General features: G+C 34.8%; 1 protein-coding gene across 2 annotated transcripts in view; it reads left to right on the forward strand.

Moving 5' to 3' along the window:
- UBA6 (ubiquitin like modifier activating enzyme 6) overlaps nucleotides 1-24,837 on the forward strand; it is an 88,702-nt gene that overhangs the window by 4,291 nt on the left and 59,574 nt on the right. The window contains exons 3-5 of one of the 2 annotated variants that reach the window (XM_030313765.1): nucleotides 16,986-17,103; nucleotides 21,930-22,024; nucleotides 22,556-22,584. In XM_030313765.1, coding sequence (XP_030169625.1) covers nucleotides 21,961-22,024; nucleotides 22,556-22,584 — 93 coding nt within the window. In that variant the 5' untranslated portion in view covers nucleotides 16,986-17,103; nucleotides 21,930-21,960. The remainder of the gene's footprint in view (nucleotides 1-16,985; nucleotides 17,104-21,929; nucleotides 22,025-22,555; nucleotides 22,585-24,837) is intronic. The other variant, XM_030313763.2, reaches the window with a different exon arrangement.

The following is a 24,837-nucleotide window of genomic DNA, read 5'->3' on the forward strand; positions in this document are numbered from 1 at the left end:
ACTATAAAATATACTTCTTGTTTTTGGACAGGAGTACATATTTATTATGTTCTTGATGGTGCAGGAATCTAACGAAAAACAATCCATTTTATGTAAGTTATATAGTAACATCTAGAGATTATTTTTACTTCAGTGTAGTCTCATTAACAACATTGCATGTTTGCACTGTATAGACAGCAAAGAAGTACTATGTGCTTAAAGAACTGATTTGAATGGAATTTAGTGAGATTCTTTTTTAGCATACCTTTTCATGAAATCAAAATACTTTTATCAGAATTAAAGAGAAATTAAAATATGTATACATTGCTATCAGTTTTTTTTTTTTAGTTTTTTATTTACTTAAGTAATATCTACACCTAAAATAGGGCTTGAATTCTGGATCCCGAGATCAAGAGTCGAATGGTCTTCTGACTGAGTCAGCCAGTTGCCCCTAAATTGCTATTACTTCTAAGACTTTTTTTTTTTTAATACCTCAAGTTGTTTGTATGGAAGATAGTATAATCTTTCTGTATGGAAGGCAGTTTAAAAGTTTTTAGATTTCTTCTGTATGAGGAAATAGATTATGTAGATAGATTTTATGTAAATAGAATTTGGTACAATAAGCTATTACGTATTTTAAATTCTTTTTTATATTTTTATGTGGGATGCAGAGTCAGTTTCAAGCATTTTAGGAGGAGCTGATATGTACATCCTAGTATGTTAATTTCAATTACTGTTTTGCAATTGGAAAAAGAGGTTAAGACTGGACTTAATTTTGCTTATGTGAAAATTACTTTACCATGCAGTTTCCCGATTATAATATACAGTAGTTTAGAAATAACCTTGAGTTTGGAGTCTTAATCTGTAATTATGATATTCTTAATATCCTTTTGATCACATTCTCACGATAACAAATGGCAGCTTCTTAAGATAGCATTGGTTAATTTTATTCATATTTATAATCTTTGTGAAACTTTTTTGTATCCCTCTAATCCTGTAATGGCTGATTAACGAACATAATTTTCAGTAAACCAGAGATAAAATTTTCCATTTGCAACATTGTGTAAGTAGGCTGCAGTTTGCTTGACTGAAAATTACAGCATGTAACAGTTTATTTATGATCAGGTATTGCTGGATCATAAAGTATTTCTGTTTTTAATTTTTTGAGGAACCTCCATACTGTTTTTCATAGCAGTTGGACCATTTTACATTCCTACCAACCCAACAGTGCACAAGGATACCAATTTCTCCACATTCTCACCAACACTTATTTCCTGGCATTTTGTTTTTGTATAATGGCCATCCAAACAGATGTGAGGTGATATCTTATTATGGTTTTGCATTTCCTTGACAATTAGTGATATTGAGCACCTTTTTGTATCCTGTTGGCCATTTGTGTATCTTTGGAGAAGTATCTGTTCTAGTCCTTGCTCATTTTTTAATCAGACTCCTTGGGAGTGTTTTTGCTATTGGGTTGTAGTTCCATATATAATTTGGATATTAATCTCTTATCAGATATATGGTTTGTAGATATTCTCTCCCATTCTGTAGTTTGCCTTTTCACTTTGTTGATTGTCTCATTTGCTGCCCAGAAGCTTTTTAGTGTAAAGTGGTCGCACTTGTCTACTTTTGCTTTTATTGCCTGTACTTTGGTATCATATCCAGGAAATTTTTGCCAAGACCAGTGTTAAGAAACTTTTCCCATATGTTTTCTTCATAAATTTTATAGTTTGAGGTCTTAAATTTATTTTTTTTAATTTTTTAAATATTTATTTATATTTGAGAGAGAGAGAGATAGAGAGAGTGAGTGAGTAGGGGAGAGGCAGAGAGAGAGAAGGGGACACAGAATCTGAAGCAGTCTCCAGGCTCAGCTGTCAGCACAGAGCCTGATGTGGGGCTCAAACCCATGAACCGTGAGGTCATGACCTGAACCAAAGTCAGACTCAAGCAGCTGAGCTACCCATGTGCCCCCGAACCTTAAATTTAAGTCCTTAATCCATTTTGAGTTTATTTTATGTATGGTAGAAGACAAAGGTCCAATTTCTTCTTTTACCTGCAGAAATCCAGTTTTCCCAACACCACATATTAGCCCCAACCTATCTTTTCCTCTGACTACACAGGCCATAGTAGACTACTTTCTTACCAAACATAGTTTATACTTCTGTACCTCAATTGTCTTTTCCTAGAGTGCCCTTTTATGCCTTAAAAGCACTCAACACCATTGGATCTCTTTTCCTTCTTCCCTCTTTCCATTCCCAGGCTTAATTAAAAGCTGTCAAATCTATTCAGTAACCTAAGCCAGAAACCTTGCTGTCATCTTAGATTATTCCCTGTTTTTCATCTTCCAAATTCAGTTTTTAATAAATCCTTTTAGTTCTTTCTCAGCAACTCTTTTTTTATTTTTTATTTTTTTAATTTTTTTTAATTTTTTTTTTTTTAACGTTTATCTATTTTGGAGACAGAGAGAGACAGAGCATGAATGGGGGAGGGGCAGAGAGAGAGGGAGACACAGAATGGGAAGCAAGCTCCAGGCTCCAAGCCATCAGCCCAGAGCCCGACGCGGGGCTCGAACTCATGGACCGCGAGATCGTGACCCTGAGCCGAAGTGGGACACTTAACCGACTGAGCCACCCAGGCGCCCCTCTCAGCAACTCTTAATTCCAACTCTTTGATTCTCTCTCCCTGCCTTCAGTATCTCTCAGTTGAATTATTATAAGAGTCTCTTATATGATCTCTTCAGAGCTACTAAATCTCTAATCCATCTTCCATACTTTATTCAAAGTAATATTTTTCAAATTTACCTCAGAGCCTCTGGCTTCTCTGTTCAAAATACTTAAATAGTTCCCTGTCGTTTACATTAGTGAGACCAAACTGTATAATATGTATTTAAGTCTCCTTTTTCTATATAGCATAACAAAGTGGTTGAAAGTATAAATTTTAGTATTAGATCTGAATTCGAATCATCCTCCACCATTTAGGAGTGTGTAATCATAAGTCACTTAACCTCTTAAGTCTATTTTTTCTTTATTTTTTCATACATTCAATATACATTCATCCATTTAACAAATATTTAAGGAGAAAAATGTACAAATTGCAAATTAATCGTGAAGAATAATGCCTAGGAGCTCAATAATTTCTAGTTATTATTTACCGTGAGTTATGGCCATATCTTTCTTTTTAGTGTCCATGTCACTCCTCACTATTTAATCTCTAACATTCTTTAGCTTTGTCGAATTCTATGTATATGGTGTCAGAGTCTAGAATTTGATATTACCCTACTTATAACCTAGAAGCTAACCTATTATTGTTTAATGGGTGCTGAGAGAAGATATTAAACTTCTGGGCCAGAGACCAAGAATTTCACTACTTATGATATAGCAGTTAGCATGGCCATCAAACGTGGTGTTGGTTCCCCTTGCTCCCAAGTCCCACAGGAGCAATGCCATGGGCCCAGATGGATTCTTTGTACATGGGTTTATACCACAGCTGAGGAACTCTGAATTTGGGAGACCCACCATCTTATGGCAGACAGTAAGCAAGCCTCCTCTTTGTCTTGGAGAGAGACTCGCCTTATCCCTCAATTTATGTGCTGCCAACACAACCCTAAGAAAAGGCCCGATTAAAAATAGTCAGGACCTTGCCTGCTAGGCATATATAGTGAGACATGTAGGAGTGTGCATAGCCCATAAAAGAGTGTCTTCCAACATAAATAAATGTTTTTGTCACAGTTTTATTGAGGTGTAATTCGTGTATAATAAACTGTACATATTTAAAGTGTACAATTTGAGGGGTGCCTTGGGTGGCTCAGTCAGTTAAGCATCCGACTCTTGATTTCTGCCCAGGTCTTGATCTCAGGGTCATGAGACGGAGCCTGGCATTGGGCGGCTCCACACTGGGCATGGAGCCTACTTGAGATTCTCTCTCTCCCTTTGCCCCTGCCCTGCTCACACACACTTTCTCTCTCTGTCTCTCTCTCTCTCAAAAAGTAAAATAAAGTATACAATTTGATGTGTTTTGACATATGTGCATACTAATGAAATCACTACCGCAATATCGATAACTAACATATCTATCACATGCATATATTTTCTTTCTGCCCCTTTTTAATCCCTCCTCCCTTCTCTCTCTACCTACCATTTCCCCAGGCAACCACTGATCAGCTTTTTGTCACTGTTGAATACTTAGCATTTTCTAGAATTTTATATAAATGTTACCATATAGTATGTACACATTTGGGGAGGGTTTGGCTTCTTTCACTAGCATAATGATTTTGAAATTCATCTGCATTGTTGTATCAGTAATTTGTTCCTTTTTATTGCTGAGCATATATCCATATGCTTGTATTCTAGCATATGGATATACTACAATTTATTTAACTATTTATTAACTGTTGATAAACATTTGGGTTGTTTCCAGGTTTTGGCTATTCTAAATAAGGCTGCCATGAGAATTTATATGCGAGTTTTAGGGTAGACATATGCTTTCATTCATGCTTTGATAAATACCTAGAAGTAAATGTCTGGGTTGTAAGATTTTAAGAAATGCCAAGCTGTTTTTCAAAGTGGTTATACCATTTTACATTTCTACCAGAAATGTTTATGAGAGTTTGAGTTACCCCGCATGTTCACTAAACACCTGAAATAGTCGTCTTTTTTAATTTTAGGCATTCTAGTACATGTAGTAGTATTGTGGTTTTAATTTGTATTTCCATAATGACTAATGATCATAGGCATCTTTTCATTAACCTATTTGCTATCTATCTTTGGCAAAGTATCTATAAAAGCTTTTGCTCCCCTTTGGTGTCTGTCTTAATGAGTTCTTTATATACTATATATACGTGTCCTTTGTTACATATATGGTTGCAAATATTTTCTCCTAGTTTGTGGCTTGTCTTTTTCTTTTCGTAATAAGGTCTTTTGCGTAGCAAAATTTTTGATTCTGGTAAGATACATTTTTTAATGTATAATTGATGTGGTTTTTGTCCTGTTTTTTAAATGTTTGCAAACCTCAGGGATACTAAGATATTCTCTGATGTTATCTCTTCTTCAAGTTTCAAGGTATTAACTCTTAAAATTAGGTCTATGATCCATTTCAAGTTAATTTTTATATAATGTGAGGTGAGAATCAAGGTTTATTTTTTTCCATATAGCTCTAATGTTTCAGCACTCCTGTTGAAAATTATCCATTCTCATTGAGTTCTCTGGATATCTATGGCAGAATTTAACAGAGTAAATATCTGTTAATTGGTTTCTGGACTTTTTCAGTGATCTGTTTCACTTTACACCAGTATCACACTGTCTTGTTTACTATAGGTCTATTATAAATCTTGGAATCTGGGAGTGTAATTCCTTCAACTTTGATCTTCTTTTGCAGAGTTGGTTTGGGTCTTTTAGGTCCTTTGAATTTCCATGTACATTTTAGATTCAGCTTGTTGATTCTTTAAAAAAAATCCTGCAGGAATTTTGTTTGAATTTGTGTTGAATCTGTAGTTCAGTTTTGGGAATATCGACATTTTAACAATATTGAAATTTAAGATGCATTAAGAAACATGGTGTGTCTGTCAATTTATTTCTTTAGTCTCTCCTAGTAGTGTTAGAGATCTTGCCCAAGTTTTATCAAATTTATCGCTAAGTAATTTGCATGTTTATACTGTTGTAATTTTTAAATTTCAATTACCAATTTTTCATTACTTTTATTTTTTTAAGTTTATTTCTTTATTTTGATAGAGAGAGTGTGCATAGGGACAGGCAGAGAGAGGGAAAGAGCAAATAGGCTCATGAAAAGATGCCCATACTCATAAAGTACAGAGCCCAGTGTGGGGCTTGAACCCACAAACTGTGAGAAACATGACCTGAGCTGAAATCTAGAGTCAGATGCTTAACTGACTGAGCCAAGACACCCCAATATGTCATTGCTTTTAAATTAGAGCTCAATTGATTTTTGAATAATAATTCTTATCCAGCAGTCTTGCTAAACTCACTTGCTAGTTCTAGTAAATTTTTTGTAAATTCCATAGGATTTTCTACAGTCATGTTGTTTTACTTCCTCCTTTCCAATCTAGATGCCTTTTGTTTCTTTTTTTTTGTCTTATCACACTGATTGGAACATCCAATACAATGTTGAGTGGAAGTGGTGAAGGTGGACAACCCCACTTTGTTGGAACTCATTCTTCTATGGTGGAGTATGTTGTTATCTGTAGGTTTTTCATATATACCCTTTATTTGGTTGAGGAAGTTTCCTTCTGTTACTAGTTTACTTAGAGTTTTGTTTTTTGGGATTTTTTTTTTTTTAAGTCAAATGGATATGAAGTTTGTTAGACACTTTTTCTGCATTCATTGAAGTGATCATATGGTTTTTCTTTTTTAGTATTTTAATGTAATGAGTTACAGTGATGGCTTTTAGATTATTATATGACCCTTGCATTCTAATTCTAGAATGAAACCTGTTTGGTCATGATGTATTTTTACATATATACAAAAACTTCTGTTAAGAATTTTTGCATGTGTGTATGTGAGGGGATATTGTTGTGGAGGTTTGTTTTTTTTTTTAACATTTTATTTTTGAGAGACAGAGTGGGAGTGAGGGAGGGGCAGGGAGAAAGTGACACAATCTGAAGCAGGATCCAGGCTTTGAGCTGTCAGCGCAGAGCCTGACACGGGGCTCGAACCTACAAACCACAAGATCATGACCTGAGCCGAAGTTGGATGCTTAAAACTGTCTAAGCCACCCGGGTGCCTCTGGAGTATTGTTTAATTCAGTGATTTGTCTTGTTTTGGTATCAGGGTAATGCTGATTTCATAGAGTGAGCTGAGAGGTATTTCTTCGAATCTCTACAAAGTTTGTGTAAAATAGGTATTTTTTCTTCCTTACATTTTTGGTAGAAATAACAATGAAGTTATCTGGCCTTTGAGTTTTCTTTGTAGGAAAGTTTTTAACTACAAATTTTACATCTAATAGACATGGTGATATTCAAGTAATATACAGTTGACCTTTAGCATAGGTTTAAACTATGCAGGTCCACTTATATGTGGATTTTTTTTCTATAAATATATTGAACATTTTTTTGAAGATTTGCAACAATTTCAAAAACTCATAAACCACATAGCCTAGAAATACCTAAAAATTAACAAAAAGGTATGTCATGAATACATAAAATATATATAGATAGTAGTCTATTTTATCATTTACCATAAAATACAAATCTATTATTAAAAGTTAAAATTTATCAGAGCACCTGGGGGCTCAGTTGGTTAAGCGTCTGACTCTTGATTTCAGCTCTGGTCGTGATCTCTCAGTTCATGAGTTTGAGCCTGATGTTAAGTTCTGCACTGACGTTGCAAAGCCTGCTTGGAATTCTCTTTCTCTCTCTGTCAAAAATAAACAAACATTTTTTAAAAAGAACATTTTCTTTAAGAAAAGTTAAAATTTATCAAAACTTAAGCACACAAACAGAATATACATGGTACCACTTGTAGTCAAGAGAAATGTAAACAACATAAGAATGGAAGTATTAAATCTTAACTGCGTAACTAATATAACACTGTATTACCTAATGGGAATTAGAATTAAACTTTAAAAAATCAAAACCGCATGAAATTAACTGTAGTGCATACTATTGTAATGATTTTTGTAGCAACCTCCTGTTGCCATTGTAATGAGCTGAAGCGTTGGCAAGTAAACAACATGTGATGTTAGTCATCTCTGAGCAGTTTCTCTCTGCAGTAAACTGTGTATCTCAAAAAGTGATCTTGAAGTTCTCACATATTTTTCAGCATGTTTAGTGGAATACTATAAACCTTGAATAAGACTGTGACTCCTACAGAGTGCCACTAATGATGCCAAAAGTGCTCTCTAGAAGTAAAGTCATGACATTACAAGAAAAAGTTGAATTACTTGAGATAGATACCATAAATTGAGGTCTGCAGCTGTGGTTGCCTGCCATTTCAAGATACGTAAATGCAGCATAAGGACCATTGTAAAAAAAAAAAAAAAAAAAAGGAAATTTCTGAAGCTGAAGCTGCAACTATACCAGCAGGCACAAAAACCTTGCACTTTTTGCAAAGTACCTTTTTATCTAATATTGAAAATGCAACTTTTATGTGGGTAAGAGTTGCTCTAAGAAAAGCATGCCTGTGCACTCTAATATGACTAATATAAAAAGGAAAGTCATTATAACACAACTTAAAGCAAAACGAAGGTAAGTGATATACAGCTAGAGAATTTAATGCCAGCAAAGAATAGTTTGATAATTTAGAAAGAGATTTGGCTTAAAAAATGTAAAGATAACAAGAGAAGCACTTGCTGAACAAGAGGCAGAAGTTGAGTTCCCAGATGCCATTAATTAAGAAGATCACTGTGGAAAAAGAATATCTACCTGAACAGGTTCCTAATGCAGATTAAAGTGTCGTATTCTGGAAGAAAAATGCCACAGAGAACATTTATTAGTAAGGAAGGGAAACAGGCACCAGGATTTAAGGCAAGAAGGAATAGGCTAACTCTGCTGTTTTGTTCAAATGCAGTTGGGTTAATGATCAGGACTGACCTTACCTATGAAGCTGCTAAGCAAACCCCTTGAGCCTTGAAGGGAGAAAATAAACACCAGCTGCGAATCTTTTGGTTGTACAACAAGAAAGCCTGGTCAGTGAAACCCCTTATTCTGGATTGGTTCCATTGATGCTTTGTCCCTGAAGTCAGGAAGTACTTTGCCAGTAAGGGACTGTCTTTTAAAGTTCTTTTGATATTGGACAATGCCCTTGGCCACCCAGAACCCTATGAGTTCAGTACGAAAGGCATCAAAGTGGGCTACTTGCCCCCAAACACAACGTCTCTAATTCAGCCTCTAGATCAGGGAGTCATAAGGACCTTTAAGGCTCATTATACCTGGTACTCTAATGAAAAGATTATTACTGTTATGGAAGAGAACCTTGACAGAACATCATGAAAGCCTGGAAGGATTATAGCATTGAAGATATTGTTATAGAAAAAGCAACGAGAGCCATCAAGCCTAAACAGTAAATTCCTACTGGAGAAAAGTGTGTGTAGATACAGTACATGACTTCACAGGATTTATGACAGAGCCAATCAAGGAAACTAAGAAAAAGACTGTAGGGGGCGCCTGGGTGGCTCAGTTGGTTAAGTGTCTGACTCTTGATTTCAGCTCCGGTCATGATCTCACAGTCTGTGAGATCAAGCCCCACGTGGGGCTCTGTGCTGATAGCACGGAGCCTGCTTGGGATTCTTTCTGTCTCTCTCTGCCCCTTTCCAAACTCATGTATGCACGCACACACTCTCTCTCTCAAAATAAATATTTTTTAAAAAATGTGATTTTAGATATGGTTGAAAAGGACAGGATGGGGGATGTAATAGGTTTCAAGGTACAGATTTTGGAGAAATTCAGGAGCTAATAGATACCACACAAGAGGAATTAACAGAAAATGACTTAATGGAGGAGAGTGCTTCCAGAACAGTGCCAGATTGTTGTGGAAGAAGATGTAGAAGAAGCACATACAGAAAATAAATTTGACCTTAGACAATCGAGCAGAAAGGTTCTGATTATTCAAGACTGCTTTTGACTTCTTTTACTTACGAAATGGACCCTTCTATGATATGGGCACTGATACTAAAGGAAATTGTGGAAGGATTGGTACCATGTAAAGACATATTTAGAGAAATGAAAAAGCAAAAAAGTCAAATCATGATGTATTTCCATAAAGTTACACTGAGTGTGGTTTTATCTCTTGCCTACTCTTTCCCCTCCTCCGCCTCTGCTACCCTAAGACAGCAAGACCACCCCTCTTCCTCCTCCTCCTTCATATTCATTGTGAAGATGACAATGATGAAGACCCTTATGATCTGCTTCCACTTAATGACTAGTAAATGATGACCATCCTGTATAGTTAATAAATTGATTTGCTGTATATGAGTGTGTCTTCATATGAAAAATGAGTAACTGTACAGCCAGAACTGTATGAGACATTTTTGTGTCATTGTCATTATCATTTGTCTCGTATTCATTGTACTCATTGTGTAGAACATCATCTGCAAGATTCATAGAAGTGGATAGCCTATCCTTACATAGGCACGAAGTGAATATTTAATGTAAAATTAATGTGTTTTCTGACTTGTATATGTTTTTGCTTCAAAGAATTGCATTACTTGTACAGTATGCCCCCCTCTCTCATCATTGGAGAAACTGTTTATCAGCTTCTCATTACCAGTAAGTGTTTTTTTTAGAAAATGTAACAATGTTTCCATTACTGTGTAGGTGCATGACTATAGTATGTATGCCATAAAAGTTTTGTAAAGATTTATTCATTAGTGTATAAGCTAGGCTACCAAGAAGAACTGATTGAATCAGTTACCCTAGGCTACCAAAACAATCCTATTGCTGCTGCTTTGTTTTCAGTACATGGATTGTTAAAACTATAAATAAACATGGATTCTTTTTTACATTTTTTCATTTTTAATGTATAGTGTTGGTAATACATATAACATCTACAGTGTTTTGTATCATGATAGACAATATTGATATAGATACTGACAGATGATTCATCTTGTAAACAGCTGATGATAATTTACAGTATCAAATACAGTACAGTACCATAAATGTATTTTCCTTGTTTTCTTAATAACATTTTCTGTACCTCACTTCATTTTGAGAATACAGCATATAATACATTAAACATACAAAACATTATTGGTAAAGCTTCCAATTAAGAGTAGGCTATTATTACTTGAGGTTTTTTTGAGCCAGAGTTATACACAGATTTTAAAAAAATATATTTTTAATGTTTATTTATTTCTGAGACAGGGAGAGACAGAGCATGAGTGGGGGAGGGGCAGAGAGAGAGAGGGAGACACAGAATCAGAAGCAGGCTCCAGGCTCTGAGCTATCAGCACAGAGCCTGACGAGGGGCTCAGACTCACAAATCGGAAGATCATGACCTGAGTTGAAGTCAGACGCCTAACCCATTGAGCCACCCAAGCACACCTGAATACCCTTTCTTATGTCTGTAGAATCTGAAATGATGTTCCTTCACCCATTTCTGTTATTGATAATTTTTCTGTCTTCTCTATTTCCCTGTTCATTCTGGCTAGAAGTTTATCGATTTTATTTAATTTTAAAAGAATCAGCTTTTAGTTTAATTGATTTTCCATATTATTCTGTTTTGTACCTCAGTGATTTCTGTTCTTTTTGGGATTTTTCTTCTGCTTACTTTGATATTAATTTGCTTTTCTTGGGGCACCTGGGTGGCTCAGTTGGTTGAACGTTTGAATTCGGCTTAGGTCATGATCTCACAGCTCATGAGTTCGAGCCCCGTGTTGGGCTCTGTGCTGACAGCTTGGAGCCTGGAGCCTGCTTCAGATTCTGTATGGAGCCTGCTTTGGATTGTGTGCCTCCCTCTCTTTCTGCCCCAACCCACTTGTATTCTGTCTCTGTCTCTCTCAAAAATAAATAAACATTAAAACAACAACAAAAAAAACCTTTTAATTTGCTTTTCTTTTTCTAATTTCTTTTTTTTTACTAAGTTTTTTACTTAAATTCAAGTATAGTTAACATACAGTGTTATTATTAGTTTCAGGTGCACAGTATAGTGATCCAACAATTCTATTCATTTCTCAGTGCTCATCAGGATAAGTGTACTCTTTAATCCCTATCACTTATTTCACCCGTCTCCCCATCCCACCTCCCCTCTGGTAACCATCAGTTTGTTCTCCATAGTCTCCTTTGTTTTGTTTCTTAAATTCCTCATGAGTGATACCATATGGCATTTGTCTTTCTCTGTCTTATTCTGCTTAACATTATACTCTCTAGCTTCATCCATGTTGTAGGAAATGGCATGATTTCATTTTTCACGGTTGAGTAATATCCCATTATATTTATGTACCACATCTTTTTTATCCATTCATCTACCCATAGACATTTGGGGTGCTTCCATAATTTGGCTATTGTAAATAATGCTGCAAGAAACATAGAGGTGCATGAATCCCTTTGAATTAGTGTTTTTGTATTTTATGGGTAAATACCTGGTAGTGTGATTACCAGATCATAGAGTAGTTCTATTTTTACTTTTTTGAGGAACCTCCATACTGTTCTCCATAGTAGTTGCACCAGTTTGCATTCCCACAAACAGTGCACAGGGTTTCTTTTTCTCCACATCCTCACCAACACTTGATATTTCTTGGTTTTTGATTTTAGCTATTCTGACAGGTGTGAGGTGATATTTCATTGTGGTTTTCTTTGCATTCCTGATAGTTTTCTTTGCATTTTGCTGATGATAAGTGATGTTGAGCATCTTTTCATGTGTCTGTTAACCATCTGTGTGTTGTGTTTGGAGAAATGTCTGTTAATGTCCTCTGCCCATTTTTTAATTGGATTGTTTTTGGGTGTTGGGTTATATAAGTTATTTATATATTTTAGATATTATCCCTTTGTCATATATGTCATTTGCAAATATCTTGTCCCACCCCGTAGGTTGCTCTTTAGTTTTGTTGATTATTTCCTTCACTGTGCAAAAGCTTTTTATTTTGTTGTAGTTCCAGTAGTTTATATTTGCTTTTATTTCCCTTGCCTCAGGAGACAGATCTAGAAGAATGTTCCTACAACTGATGTCAGAAACATTACTGCCTATACTCTCTTCTAGGATTTTTATAGTTTCAGTTCTCACATTTAGTTCTTTAATCCACTTTGAATTTATTTTTGTATATGGTATAAGAAAGTGGTCCAGTTTCATTGTTTTGCATGTTGCTGTCCAGTTTTCCCAACACATTTTATTGAAGAGACTGTCTTTTTCCCATTGCATATTCTTCCCTCTTTTGTTGAAGATTAACTGACAAAATAATTGTGAGTTTACTTTTGGGTTTTCTGTTCTATTCCTTTGATCCGTGTGTTTTTGTGCCAGTACCATACGGTTTGATTACTGCAGCTTTGTAAAACAACTTGGAAGTCTGGAATTTTTTTTCCTATTTCAGGATTGCTTTGGCTTTTCAGGGTCTTTTGTGGTTCCATACAAATTTTAGGATTGTTTGTTCTAGTTCTGTGAAAAATGCAGTTGGTATTTTGATAGGGAATCTAAATCTGTAGATTGCTTTGGGGAGTATAGACATTTTAACAGTATTTGTTCTTTCAATCCAGGACTATGGGATGTCTTTCGCTAATTTCAGTTTCTTTCATCAGTGTTTTATACTTGTCAGAGTACGGTTCTTTCACCTCTGGTTAAGTTTATTCCTAGGTATTTTATTATTTTTGGTGCAGTTATAAATGGGATTATTTTTCTTAATTTTTCTTTCTAGTGCTTCATTATTGGTATATAGAAATGCAACAGATTTCTGTATATCAATTTTGTATTCTGAGATTTTACAGAATTCATTTATCAGTTCTAATAGTTTTTTGGTGAAGTCTTTAGGGTTTTCTATGTATAGTATCATATCATCTGCAAATAGTGAAAGTTTTACTTCTTACCAATCTGAATGCCTTTTATTTCTTTTGTTGTCTGATTGCTGTGGCTATGACTTTTAGTACTATGTTGAATAAAAGTGGTCAGAGTGGATATCCTTGTCTTATTCCTGACCTTAGGGGGAAAACTCTTAGTTTTTTCCCCATCAAATAAGATGTTCACTGTGGGTTTTGGATGTAAGGCCTTTAGTATGTTAAGTGAGTTAAGAGTGTTGTGTTTATTATGTTACATATGTTCCTTCCAAATGTACTTTGTTTATCATGAATGGATGTTGTGCTTTGTTAAATGCTTTTTCTGCATCTGTTGAAATGATCATTTGGTTTTTATCCTTTGTTGATGTGATGTTCTTTTTCTTAGAGTAGAAGTTGAGATCCTTGATTTTTGAGACCTTTATTCTTTAGTAATATGCCCATTTCATGCTTAAAATGTCCCTCTAAACACTACAGTGTACGTGTCTCACAGATATGTCTTTGTTTTCATTCAGTGCAGAAAATTTTATAACTTTTTTTCTTATTTTTTTGACTCATAGGTCATTTAGAAGTGTTATTATTTGACTTCCAAATACTGAGAGATTTTTCAGAGATTTTTCTGTTGTTGATCTCTAATTTAATTCTTCTGCTGTCAGTGGATACAACTTTTTATGACCTATTTATTTTTGTGTTTTCCTACAAAGATTGATCTACCTTGTCATTGTTCTGTGTGCATTTGAAAAGAATATGTATTCTGTTATGGTTGGATTGTCCTATCCATGTCAGTTAGGTCAAATTGACTGATAGTGTTTTTCAAGTATTCTATATCGTTACTGATTTTCTGTCTAGTCTTTATACCAATTATTGAGAAAGGGGTGTTGTCTTGTCATTTTGTGTTTGAACATTTCTCATTTCAGTTTTTGCTTTGCGTAGTTTGAATCTCTATTATTAGTGCATAAGCCTTTAGAGTTGTTATGTGGTCTTAATATCCTGACCCTTTTATCATGAAACGGACTTCTTTATCCTGATAGTTTTCTTTGCTCTAAAATGTATTTGTCAAGGGGCACCTGGGTTACTCAGTCGGTTAAGCATCTGACTTCGGCTCGGGTCATGATCTCACCATTTGTGGGTTCAAGCCCCATGTCAGGCTCTGTGCTGACAGCTCAGAGCCTGGAGCCTGCTTTGGATTCTGTGTCTCCCTCTCTCTCTGCCCCTCCCCTGTTTGTGCTCTGTCTCTCACTCTCTCAAAAATAAATAAACACACCCACAAAAAATTTTTTTAATAACTAAATAAAAATAAAATGTATTTGTCAATATTAATACAGCCAATCCAGTTTTCTCTTGATTTTAGGTAGCATGGTGTGTCTTTTTATACTCTTTTACTCTTGTTTATGTATTTAAATTTGGTTTCTTGTAGATACAGTATAGTTGGGTTTTTGTTTTTATTCAGTCTTCCAATCTTTGTCTTTTAATTGGAGTGTTAACACCATTTATATTTATTCACATATTTGTCATTTCTGGTATTCCCTATTCCTTTGTGTAAGTTAAATTTCCATTTAGTATAGTATTCCGTCTGCCTGAGGATTTAGTGTAATATTTCTTTCTGTGAAGGTCTGCCAGCAATGAATTCTTTCAATTTTTATATGTCTAGAAAAGTCTTTATACTTTCTTATTTGTAATTGAATATAGAATTCCAGATTGACAATTTTTTTTACTTTCAGTGCTTTAATAATGTTGGGTCACTGTTTAATTTGTTGTGCTTCCTGGGAGAAAGTCAACTGTCATTCTTTCTTCTGTAAATAATGTGCCCTATTTTTCCTTGATTACTTTTAATATTTTCTCTTCATCTTGCTTTAAACAATTATGATATGCCTTCTTGTAGTTTTCATATTTCTTATTCTTGAATTTGTTTACATTGTGGTCTGTGAGTTGATTGTATTCCTGGAAAAATTTTGGCCATTAGTTCTTTAAACATATTTTTATCTCTCTTTTTCTCCAATCTCTTCCAGGGACTCTAATTTCACATATATTAGACCAAGTGAAGTTGTCCAACAATTCACTTATGCTCTGGGGTTTTGGTGTTTTTTTCCAATCTGTTTCATTTTGGAAAATTTCTTTTGTTGTATCTTTAAGTTCACTCTGCAGAGTTGAGTTATTAATTCCATCCAGTGTATTTTTTGATCTTAGATTTAGTGGTTTTCATCCCTAGAAGTTTTGCTGCTCATGCTTTCCCCTGCCTTCTTGAGCATATGAATTATATTTATAATTATTTCAGTGTATTTATCTACAAAGTCTATCATCTGTGTCATTCCTGTCTGTCGTATTGTCAGTTTTTCTATTCATTATGAGTTGTATTTCTCTGCTTCTTTGCATACCTGGTAATTTTTTAATGTATGCCAGACATTGTGAATTTTACCTTTTTGGGTGCTGCATTTATTTTGAATTCTTTTAAATATTCTTGAGCTTTGTTGACAGACATAGTTAAATTACTTGAAAACAGTTTTATTTTTTCAAAGCTTGCTTTTAAGCCTTGTCAGGTGAGATTAGAGTAGACTTGAGTCTGAGGCTAATTTTTCCCCACTGTTAATATAAAATCCTTCTGAGCATTCTATCCAAATTTTCCACTTGGCTGGAGAAGGACACAAAGTATTTATGGGTCTGTTTAAACAACCTTCCTTGTTTCACCAACTCTTTTCAGGTAGTTCTTTCTAGCTTGGGCTGTTTCCTCATATACATTTGCTGATCTTACTCAGCCAGAGACTCAAGACTTCTACAGATCTCTCTTCTCTTTGTGTATCTCTCTGCTTTCAAATTTTAGCTTTCTTGAATTCACAGTCCTGTGTCTTCAATTCAGGGAGATTACCAAGCTCTGTTTGGGTTCCTCTTCCTGCACTGCAGCCTGGAAACTCTCTTGGCAATAGCTAGGGCATTCATAAAGCTCCCCCATTTGTCTTTCTTCTCTGAGATTACTGTCCTGAGTTGCCTGTTGTTTAGTGTCTGAAAATTTGTTGTTTCACTTATATTGTCAAGTTTTCAGTTGTTTAAGGCAAGCAGAAGATAAATCTGGTCCTGTTGCTTCACCATAGCCAGAAGTGGAAGTCTTAATGTATTTATTATGTATCTCTTATATGCCATTCTTTTTCATGCTTTTCTTTTTCCCTGTCATAGAATGCCTCTCCTTTTTTGATTATTTTTTTAACTCCTGTTAAGTCTTCAGAATTCAACATGGATGAAGCTCATCTGGGAAGCTTTCCATGACCTACGCTGATAGAAATAATTACCCCCTCTTCCATATTTCATGTTTCCTTAGTTTCCAGTACTTCTTTATATAGTACTTAATAATGAATTATTTGATTCATTCTGCTAGGTATTTCATATATTTTATCTTAATTTAATCCTCATAGTATCCATATGAGGTGGTTATTATTATGGCCCCTACACAGTGCCAGTGCCTGGCTTGAGATAGATATTTTAATCAATTTATGAATGCGTGAGGAAGATAATTGAAATAAAATCCAGAAGAAATTGATTAGAGTGTTGAGGGGGACTCAAAATGATGTCATGTTTGGAATTGTTTAAGGAACTGGAGATGTTTAGCCTGGAGAAAGAAGACTGTGGAACCTGAATACCATCTTCAAATGTTTGGAGGGCTGTCACATTGAAGAGGGATTAGAGGAGTTCCCTTTGGCCCCAAGGAGGTAAAATTAGGAATAGTGGGTGAAAACTGTAGGAAGATATCATACCGTCATAAAAAGGAGAATCTTTAGTGAATAAGGCTCTCTAAGAGTAGAGTAGATAGCCTTGATAATTTCTTTCTGCTGGACACTTTCACTGATACGTTAGGTATCCACTTAATAAAATAAGTTATAACATAACAGTGCTGGATATGAGGTTATATACTCTAGGCTCTTTAAATCCCATCTGTGCACTTATTAACAATATGAAATTCATAGAATTAAGTGTCAATTACAGAGTACCCTGACATTGCCCAGGACAAAATAGGTAATTAGTACCCTGCCTCTTGGTGGTCAAACATTGAAAACATAGGTGATTTAGGTGACTGCTGAGAATCTGTCTGAGAATTTATGATTCTTTGAAAAACTTTGGTTTATATGTCTTTGTGTTATCCTTTTGTCTGTATTATAACCACATTTGTGTCATGGCTATTCATTATTTACCTAAGTAATCTTAAAAATAATACATGAGAACAAGTCTGAGATAAAAAAAAAAAAACAAAACATTTTTTAAGTAGTTCCTGTGACTCTGAATATAGAAAAAAGAATTCAGGTCCTCTGCTAGGTAGCGCATAAACGTTGTTCTTGTTCTTATGTGCCAATTCATTTCATTAAATTAGCAAGTTGTTTTTGTGTGTCTATAGTATGTCAGACCCTGTTGACCACTGAAAAAACAATAGTAAATAAAGCAAACTCCCTGCCTTAAGGAAGCTACAGTCTCCTAGGAAAAATAGAAAAGTAGTGAAAATACATTGTGGTAAATGTTGTAATAGATTGAATGTAGGATGTCATGGATGCACATAAAAGATGTCCAACACTGTCTTGAAGAAGTTTAGCGATGTTGTGGGACACATCATGGTGGAAAATCATGTATAAGCTGAGACCGGAGGATGAGTAGGAATTTTTCAGGAATAAAATATTGAGGAAGAGGAATGCCCCAGAAAAATGTCTATTGGCCAAAGACAGCATACCACGTTTGTGGAACTAAAAACCTTTAGTATTCCTGGAACATGGAGTTTGATGGAGGAGTGACTAAAGATAAGACTAGAGAGCCAAACAGAGACTGGATTATGAATGGCCTTGTGGCTAATATTAGTATCTGGACTTAATCAAAGGGAAATAGGAAACCATTGGAGTTTTTAAACCAGGAGAATAATTTGACCAGATTTGTATTACAGAAAGATTATTCATGTTAGTAGGAAGTTAATAGGTTATATGTAAAACAGAAAAATCAAGAAATAGAAGTAGAAACATGTTATTGAAAAAAAGGGGTGTAAATATTAGAAGAAACAAAAAAATTCAGAGTGGTTGCCTTCAGTGTATAGAATTCTGGGTAAGGAAGAGTTAGGTCAGGGAATTGAATTTTTTTTTCTTTTTTTCTTTTTCTTTTTTCTTTTTTTAATTTATTTTTGTTTTTTGAGATAGAGTGTGAGCAGGGGAGTGGCAGAGAGAGAGGGAGACAGAATCTGAAGCAGGCTCCAGCCTCTGAGCTCCAGCCTCTGAGCTGTCCGCACAGAGCTCGATGTGGGGCTCGAACTCACAGACTGCAAGATCATGACCTGAGCCAAAGTCAGACGCTTAATCAACTGAGCTACCCAGGTGCCCAGAAACATTTGACTTTCTTAATCAACTTGCAGTGTGGCATAGTAGTTAAGAGTATGGATGCTTGGGTGCCTGGGTGGCTCAGTTGGTTGAGCATCTGACTTTGGCTCAAGTCATGATCTCACCGTTCATGAGTTCGAGCCCCACATTGAACTCATAGAACCCACTTCAGATCCTCTGTCCCCCTCTACCCCTCTCCCACTTGTGATCTCTCTCAAAACTAAACAAACATTAAAAAAAAAATATATGAATGCCAAGGCCAGACTGTCTGGATTGAAACTTATATCCACTATTTTCAAAGTACTTAAATTAAATTACTTAATTTCTCTGTGCTTAAGTTTTCCTCTCTGTATAAATGGGAATATGATAGAACTTATAGAATTTTTGTGAGGATTAAATTGGTTAATACAAGTAAAACATTAAAACAATGTGGCGCATAATAAACACTCAATGTTAGCAGTTTTTCCTACATGTCAGCACTGTTTAGGTATTGATATACAAGAATAGACAAATTTACTGTCATATTGGTGGAGGGATTTAAATGTTGCTTTTACTAATCAAGAGAACGAGCAGACAAAAAAATCAGAATGAGTATAGAGGTCTTCAACATGGTTATTAAAATTGCTATAATGCATGTGTAAAGAATGCTGTTTGTAACCAACTGTAAAACAACAACCAATGTCATTTTCCAACTGTAGAGGGAAACGAACCACAAGAGAATCAACAATAGAGAACAAACTGAGGGTTGATGAAGGGTGGTGGATGGTGATTGGTATTAAGGACAGCACTTGTGATGATCACTTGGGTGTTGTATGTAAGTGATAAATCACTGAATTCTATTCCTGAAACCAATGTTGCACTCTATGTTAACTAACTAAATAAAAAAAGAACACATGGAACATTTGCAAAATTGACTAAAAAAATTCTCAAATATTAAAAAATGAAATCATATAGATTGTGATTTCTATTCACAATGCATTCAGGCTAGAAGTTATCATAAGAGATAAATAGAATATTCCCCATGTAATTAGAAATTTTAAAATATACTTCAGATTAACCTGTAAATCAAAAAAGAATCATAATTAAAACCAGAAAATAATCATGAAGTACTATGTATCAAAATTTGGAATGCTCTTTAAGATCAGTTAAAGTTTTACATGTATATTTTAGAAAAGAAAACCTGAAAACTGATGAGTTATTATTTTTAGGAAATTAGGAAAAAACAAAATAGAAGACACCAGCCAAGGGCTAGCCCTAGTCATGTTAACTTTTTCCTGCACATTAAGGATGTGAAACTACAAGAACTTCAGTATACTGCAGGACAGTTATTTGGTACACTTTGGGAAAAGTTTGGCATTAGATAGTAAAGTTATCCCTGCATTTCCTCTCCTAGATTTATGCTATATATATTTATAGAAACTGCTGTATACGCTCGTGTTTCATGAGACATATGTAAGAATGTTTGTAGTCTCAGGCACCTGGGTGGCTCAGTCGGTTAAGCATCTAACTTTGGCTCAGGTCATGATCTCACGATTCTCTCTGCCCTTTCCCTGCTTGCTCTCTCTCTTTCTGTCTCTCAAAAATAAATAAACATTAAAAAAAAAAAGTAATGTTCATAGCTCACTATAACTGTCCAAAACTATAGAATAGCAGGGGTGCGTAGTGGCTCAGGTGGACGAGCATGCAACTCTTGATCTTGGGGTTATGAGTTTGAGCCCCATGTTAGGTGTAGAGATTACTAAAAAAATAAATAAATAAAAAATCATGCTACAAAGCTATAGAATGGTTAAATTATGGTGTGTTATTACAGTAGGATAGTATAATACAATAGACTATAAAACAACTGAAAATTAATAGCTACATGCATTGATAATAAATAAATCTCATAAATTCAATTTCATTCAAAAGAGGGATGACACAGAAGACACTATTCAAAATGCTCCCTTTTATGTGAATTTCCAAAACAGACAAAACTTAAGTATATTGTTTAGGGGAACACAAATAAGGTTGGCAAGACTATATAATACACTATTCCATACATACTATAGTAGGTGTTCAGCAAATATTTGATGAATAATGATAATAATAATAATAGTTTTGATCTCTGAAATAAATGGTAAGTACTAATTTAAAAAGAAAAGTCTATTATATTTTGTAGGAATATGGAAGGAAATGACAGCTTGTATTTATAAAGTTTCTTCTGACTAGACAAGAAACCCCTTTTCAGACTTGTATATTGAATATAAATAGCTAAAATATGAAAATTAATCAAACATCTGTATACTAAACAAACATACATTAAACCAGCGTGTATGTTGTGAATTCCAAAAGAAATATTTGTAAACCAAAGGGTTCATTTATTTATACTGAACTCATCCTTCCGGTGATTTTTGTCAGAATCCACTAGAATGTCCATTATCTTCAATAACTTAATCATCAAGTTTATCACTGTTCTTTCAGATAAACTTTCTTTTTTGGCTTCATTATTGTATCTGATTTTTAAAAATAGCCAATGTGTATTTTTTGAAATTCCCATTGTAATGCTGCCTGTGGCTATTAGGATGGATGGCTTAACAAGATCACTTACATGCTTTATCAGTATTTATACTTAAAATAATGTTCCAGGGCACCTGGCTGGCTTAGTTTATAAAGCATGTGACTCTTGATCTCGGGGTCAGGAGTTCGAGCCCTACAATGGACATAGATATTACTTAAAAAAAGAAATAAATAAAATAAAATAATGTTTGAAAACTGCTTAAGTCCTCTCCAAGAAGAGCAGTGATTTTTTTTTTTTTTTTTTTTTTTGTCTCAAATTCTGTTTACAGTGACAAGTTTAAAGCAGAGATACCAAACTTAAATGCCTATAGTGCCCCCTGAGGTAATAAATGAAAGGACCAGGATGGGAACTGTGGCAAATCTGGAGCACAGAGTCCTCCTTGTCTAAACAGAGCAACTCCTACTCAACTCCATCTGTTTGTTGCCACAAGGGAAGGTGGTGCCAAATACTCATTTTTTTCTCAATATGTCATCTATTTGGCAATTAATTTAGAAATGTTGAACACTGCAAGTGATCCAAAACAAGTATGTGGGCAGGATCTAGTTGTTAGGCTATTAGTTTGCAAACAACTTGAAAGGATAGATACTTTTGGTGAAATAATGTATTGGTTTTTATTGTGTTTTACCTATAGTCGACAGAGGTACGTTCTTGGAGACACAGCAATGCAGAAGATGGCCAAGTCCCATGTTTTCTTAAGTGGTATGGGTGGTCTTGGTTTGGAAATTGGTAAGTAGTATTTTTATTCATAATTTTATATTACACTTCGAGCAACATAAGTTAAAGAATTTAATTTCTTCCCCTTGTATTATTTCCTATAAAGGGAATTCGATCCAATACCTTGAAAAGATTGTTTTGGTTCTTTCAGCAACATTGTTTCATAATACTGCTATATTCTTCCAAAAGGAACCAATAATGACTCTCTTGTTTCTCTTTGTGATGTTAATAGCAGTTAATGATCATTTCTGTATCCTTACTTATGATAGAGTGCATACACACATATATTTGTAACAACATGTCTAGAATAATACTATAAAATTTTAAGAGTTATTACTTCTGTGTGGTATGGTTTTAGAAAATTTAATTTTTTCCTTTTTGTTCTTCTGTAGTTTTTAAGGAACTTATACTTCTTTGGTAGTAAAAAAAAAAAAAAAAAAAAAAAAGTTAAATTCTCCAGTTAAAGATGTGTCCAAGCTCCATGAAGAGTATATAAAATACATTCCTAATATTAAGCTATTCTTTTTTTTTCCCCCTTTATAGCAAAGAATCTTGTTCTTGCAGGAATTAAGGTAAGTGAGTAAATGTCCTTGGTTACAATAATTGTTGTGATTTTTTTTTTTTCCATCCTCAGTAGTGGTAATATTACTTACATTTTGGCTTAGTTTTTGCATCTTCATTTAGTGGCAAAACTTTTTTTTTTGTTATTTATTTTGAGAGAGAGAGTGAGCAACCAGCAGAGAGGGAGGGAGAGAGAATCCAAAGCAGGCTCCACACTGTCAGCACAGAGCCTGACATGGGGCTCAATCCCACAGATCATAAGATCATGACCTGAGCTGAAACCAAGAATAGGTCACTTAACTGACTGAGCCACCCAGGTGCCCCAGCAGCAAAATTGTTTTAGTGCTGTATTTTTTTCTTTAAAAAAAAAAGAAATATTCTAGAAAATTCCAAAATTTTATGAAAATGGAATTTTTTTTTTAAGTTTGTTTATTTTTTGAGAGAGCAGGAGCCAGGGAAGGGCAGAGAGAGTGGGAGAGAGAGAATCCCAAGCAGGTTCTACACTATCAGCGCAGAGCCTGACACAGGGCTTGAATTCACAAATGGTGAGATCATGACCTGAGATGAAATCAAGAGTTGGATGCTTAACAGACTGAGCCACCCAGGCATCCCCAAAATAGCATAGTTTTAGCAAAACCCCATGTACACATCATGCAGCTGCAACTGCATGCTCGTAGACAGATTTGTTCCATGTATCTCCTTCCCATTCCTCATGGCTCCCCAGCCACCAAATTATTTTGATATAATACTCAGACATCCTATTATATCATTCTTAAGTATTTTAGTATATAATTCTAAAAGATAAAGGTACCTTTTGAAAGCATAACCACAAAGCCATTTTTGCACCTAAAAATGTAACCGTTTTGTTAATATCATCATCTTAGTTATCTATTGCTGAAAACAAATTACCCCAAAACTTGGCAACTTAACAACACTTATCTCAGGGTCAAGAATTGCGTGCAACTTAGCTGGTTCCTCTGTTTGAGGGTCTTTCATGAGGCTCTAATCATGACATTGGCAGGGCTGCAGTCATCTCCAGAATAGGGGAATAATCTGCTTCCCAAGCTTGCTCACATGATGATTGATAGGATTCAGTGGCAAGGTCATTCCACTTCACGTTCCCATTTCTGTTACCTGCTGGCTCTTGGTTGGAGATCACCCTCAGTTCCTTGACATGTGATCTTCTCCATTAGGCAGCTCACAATATGGCAGTTTGCTTCATCAGAGTAAGCTAAACAAGATGACTAGAAAGGAAGTGTACTAGCAAAACAAACCAGTCTTTTGCAACCTAATCTCAGAAGTGACATTTCATTATCTATGCTTATTTGCTAAAAGCAAATAGTTTCACTAGTTTACAAATGTATGGAAAAGGAATTATGCAAAGGCCTGAGTACCAGGAACTGGGAATCATCAGGGCCATCTTACAAGCCTATCTATATCAGTCATCAAATATCTAGTTAGAGTTCAAATTTTCCATAATGTCTTACGAAAATTTTTTTTGGTTTGTTCTCATTAGGATCCAAGTAAAGTCCATATACTGAATTTGATTTATTTTAATCTATATAGTTCCCTTCCCTGATATTTATTTACCCTTACAATGCACTTGTAACTAACAACAGGTTATTTATTACATGTACCTCTACCCTTGTATTTCATATAAACTGGTACAGAGATTTCCTGTAAACTGAATCCAGAGATTCAGATTCAGATTTGATTGTTTTGGCACTACTGTTTCACAGATGATTTTATATTTTTCTCATCAAGAGGAAATCATAATCTGTTGTCCTGGTTTTGATTATTACTGATAATAATGATCATTGCCTAGATTCATTATTTTATTAGGGATAATGATATTCTAATTCTGTCCTTTTTGATTTATTAGCTGGAATAATTTAGAAAGACAATTCTCCATTCACATATTTGGTTTCAGTAAAGTATAGTTTGCACTTGTACAAAAGGCAAGATAAATACTTGTTGTTTTTTTTTTCAGCCTTTATTTACTAGTTTTCAAAATCAGTGGTTTCCTATCATCCGCTAACAGTGACTAGTGAACTTGTGTGGCCTGTTTGTACCTGAACGTCATAATAAACTCATGAATTTAAACATACATGATTTGTTTTGATCTAGTGTAGTTGTTATTCTCATTTATGCTTAAATTGTTTCATCTTTGCTTGTTAGGATCTTCTTCAACTTCTTGAGTCCTTTTGACCTAACCCCAGTGGTCTTTGTCACTAACGATGAAGTCTTTTCAGTGGACAGATCTA

Source organism: Lynx canadensis, chromosome B1 (assembly GCF_007474595.2).
Source record: "Lynx canadensis isolate LIC74 chromosome B1, mLynCan4.pri.v2, whole genome shotgun sequence".
NCBI classification, from domain to species: Eukaryota; Metazoa; Chordata; class Mammalia; order Carnivora; family Felidae; genus Lynx; species Lynx canadensis.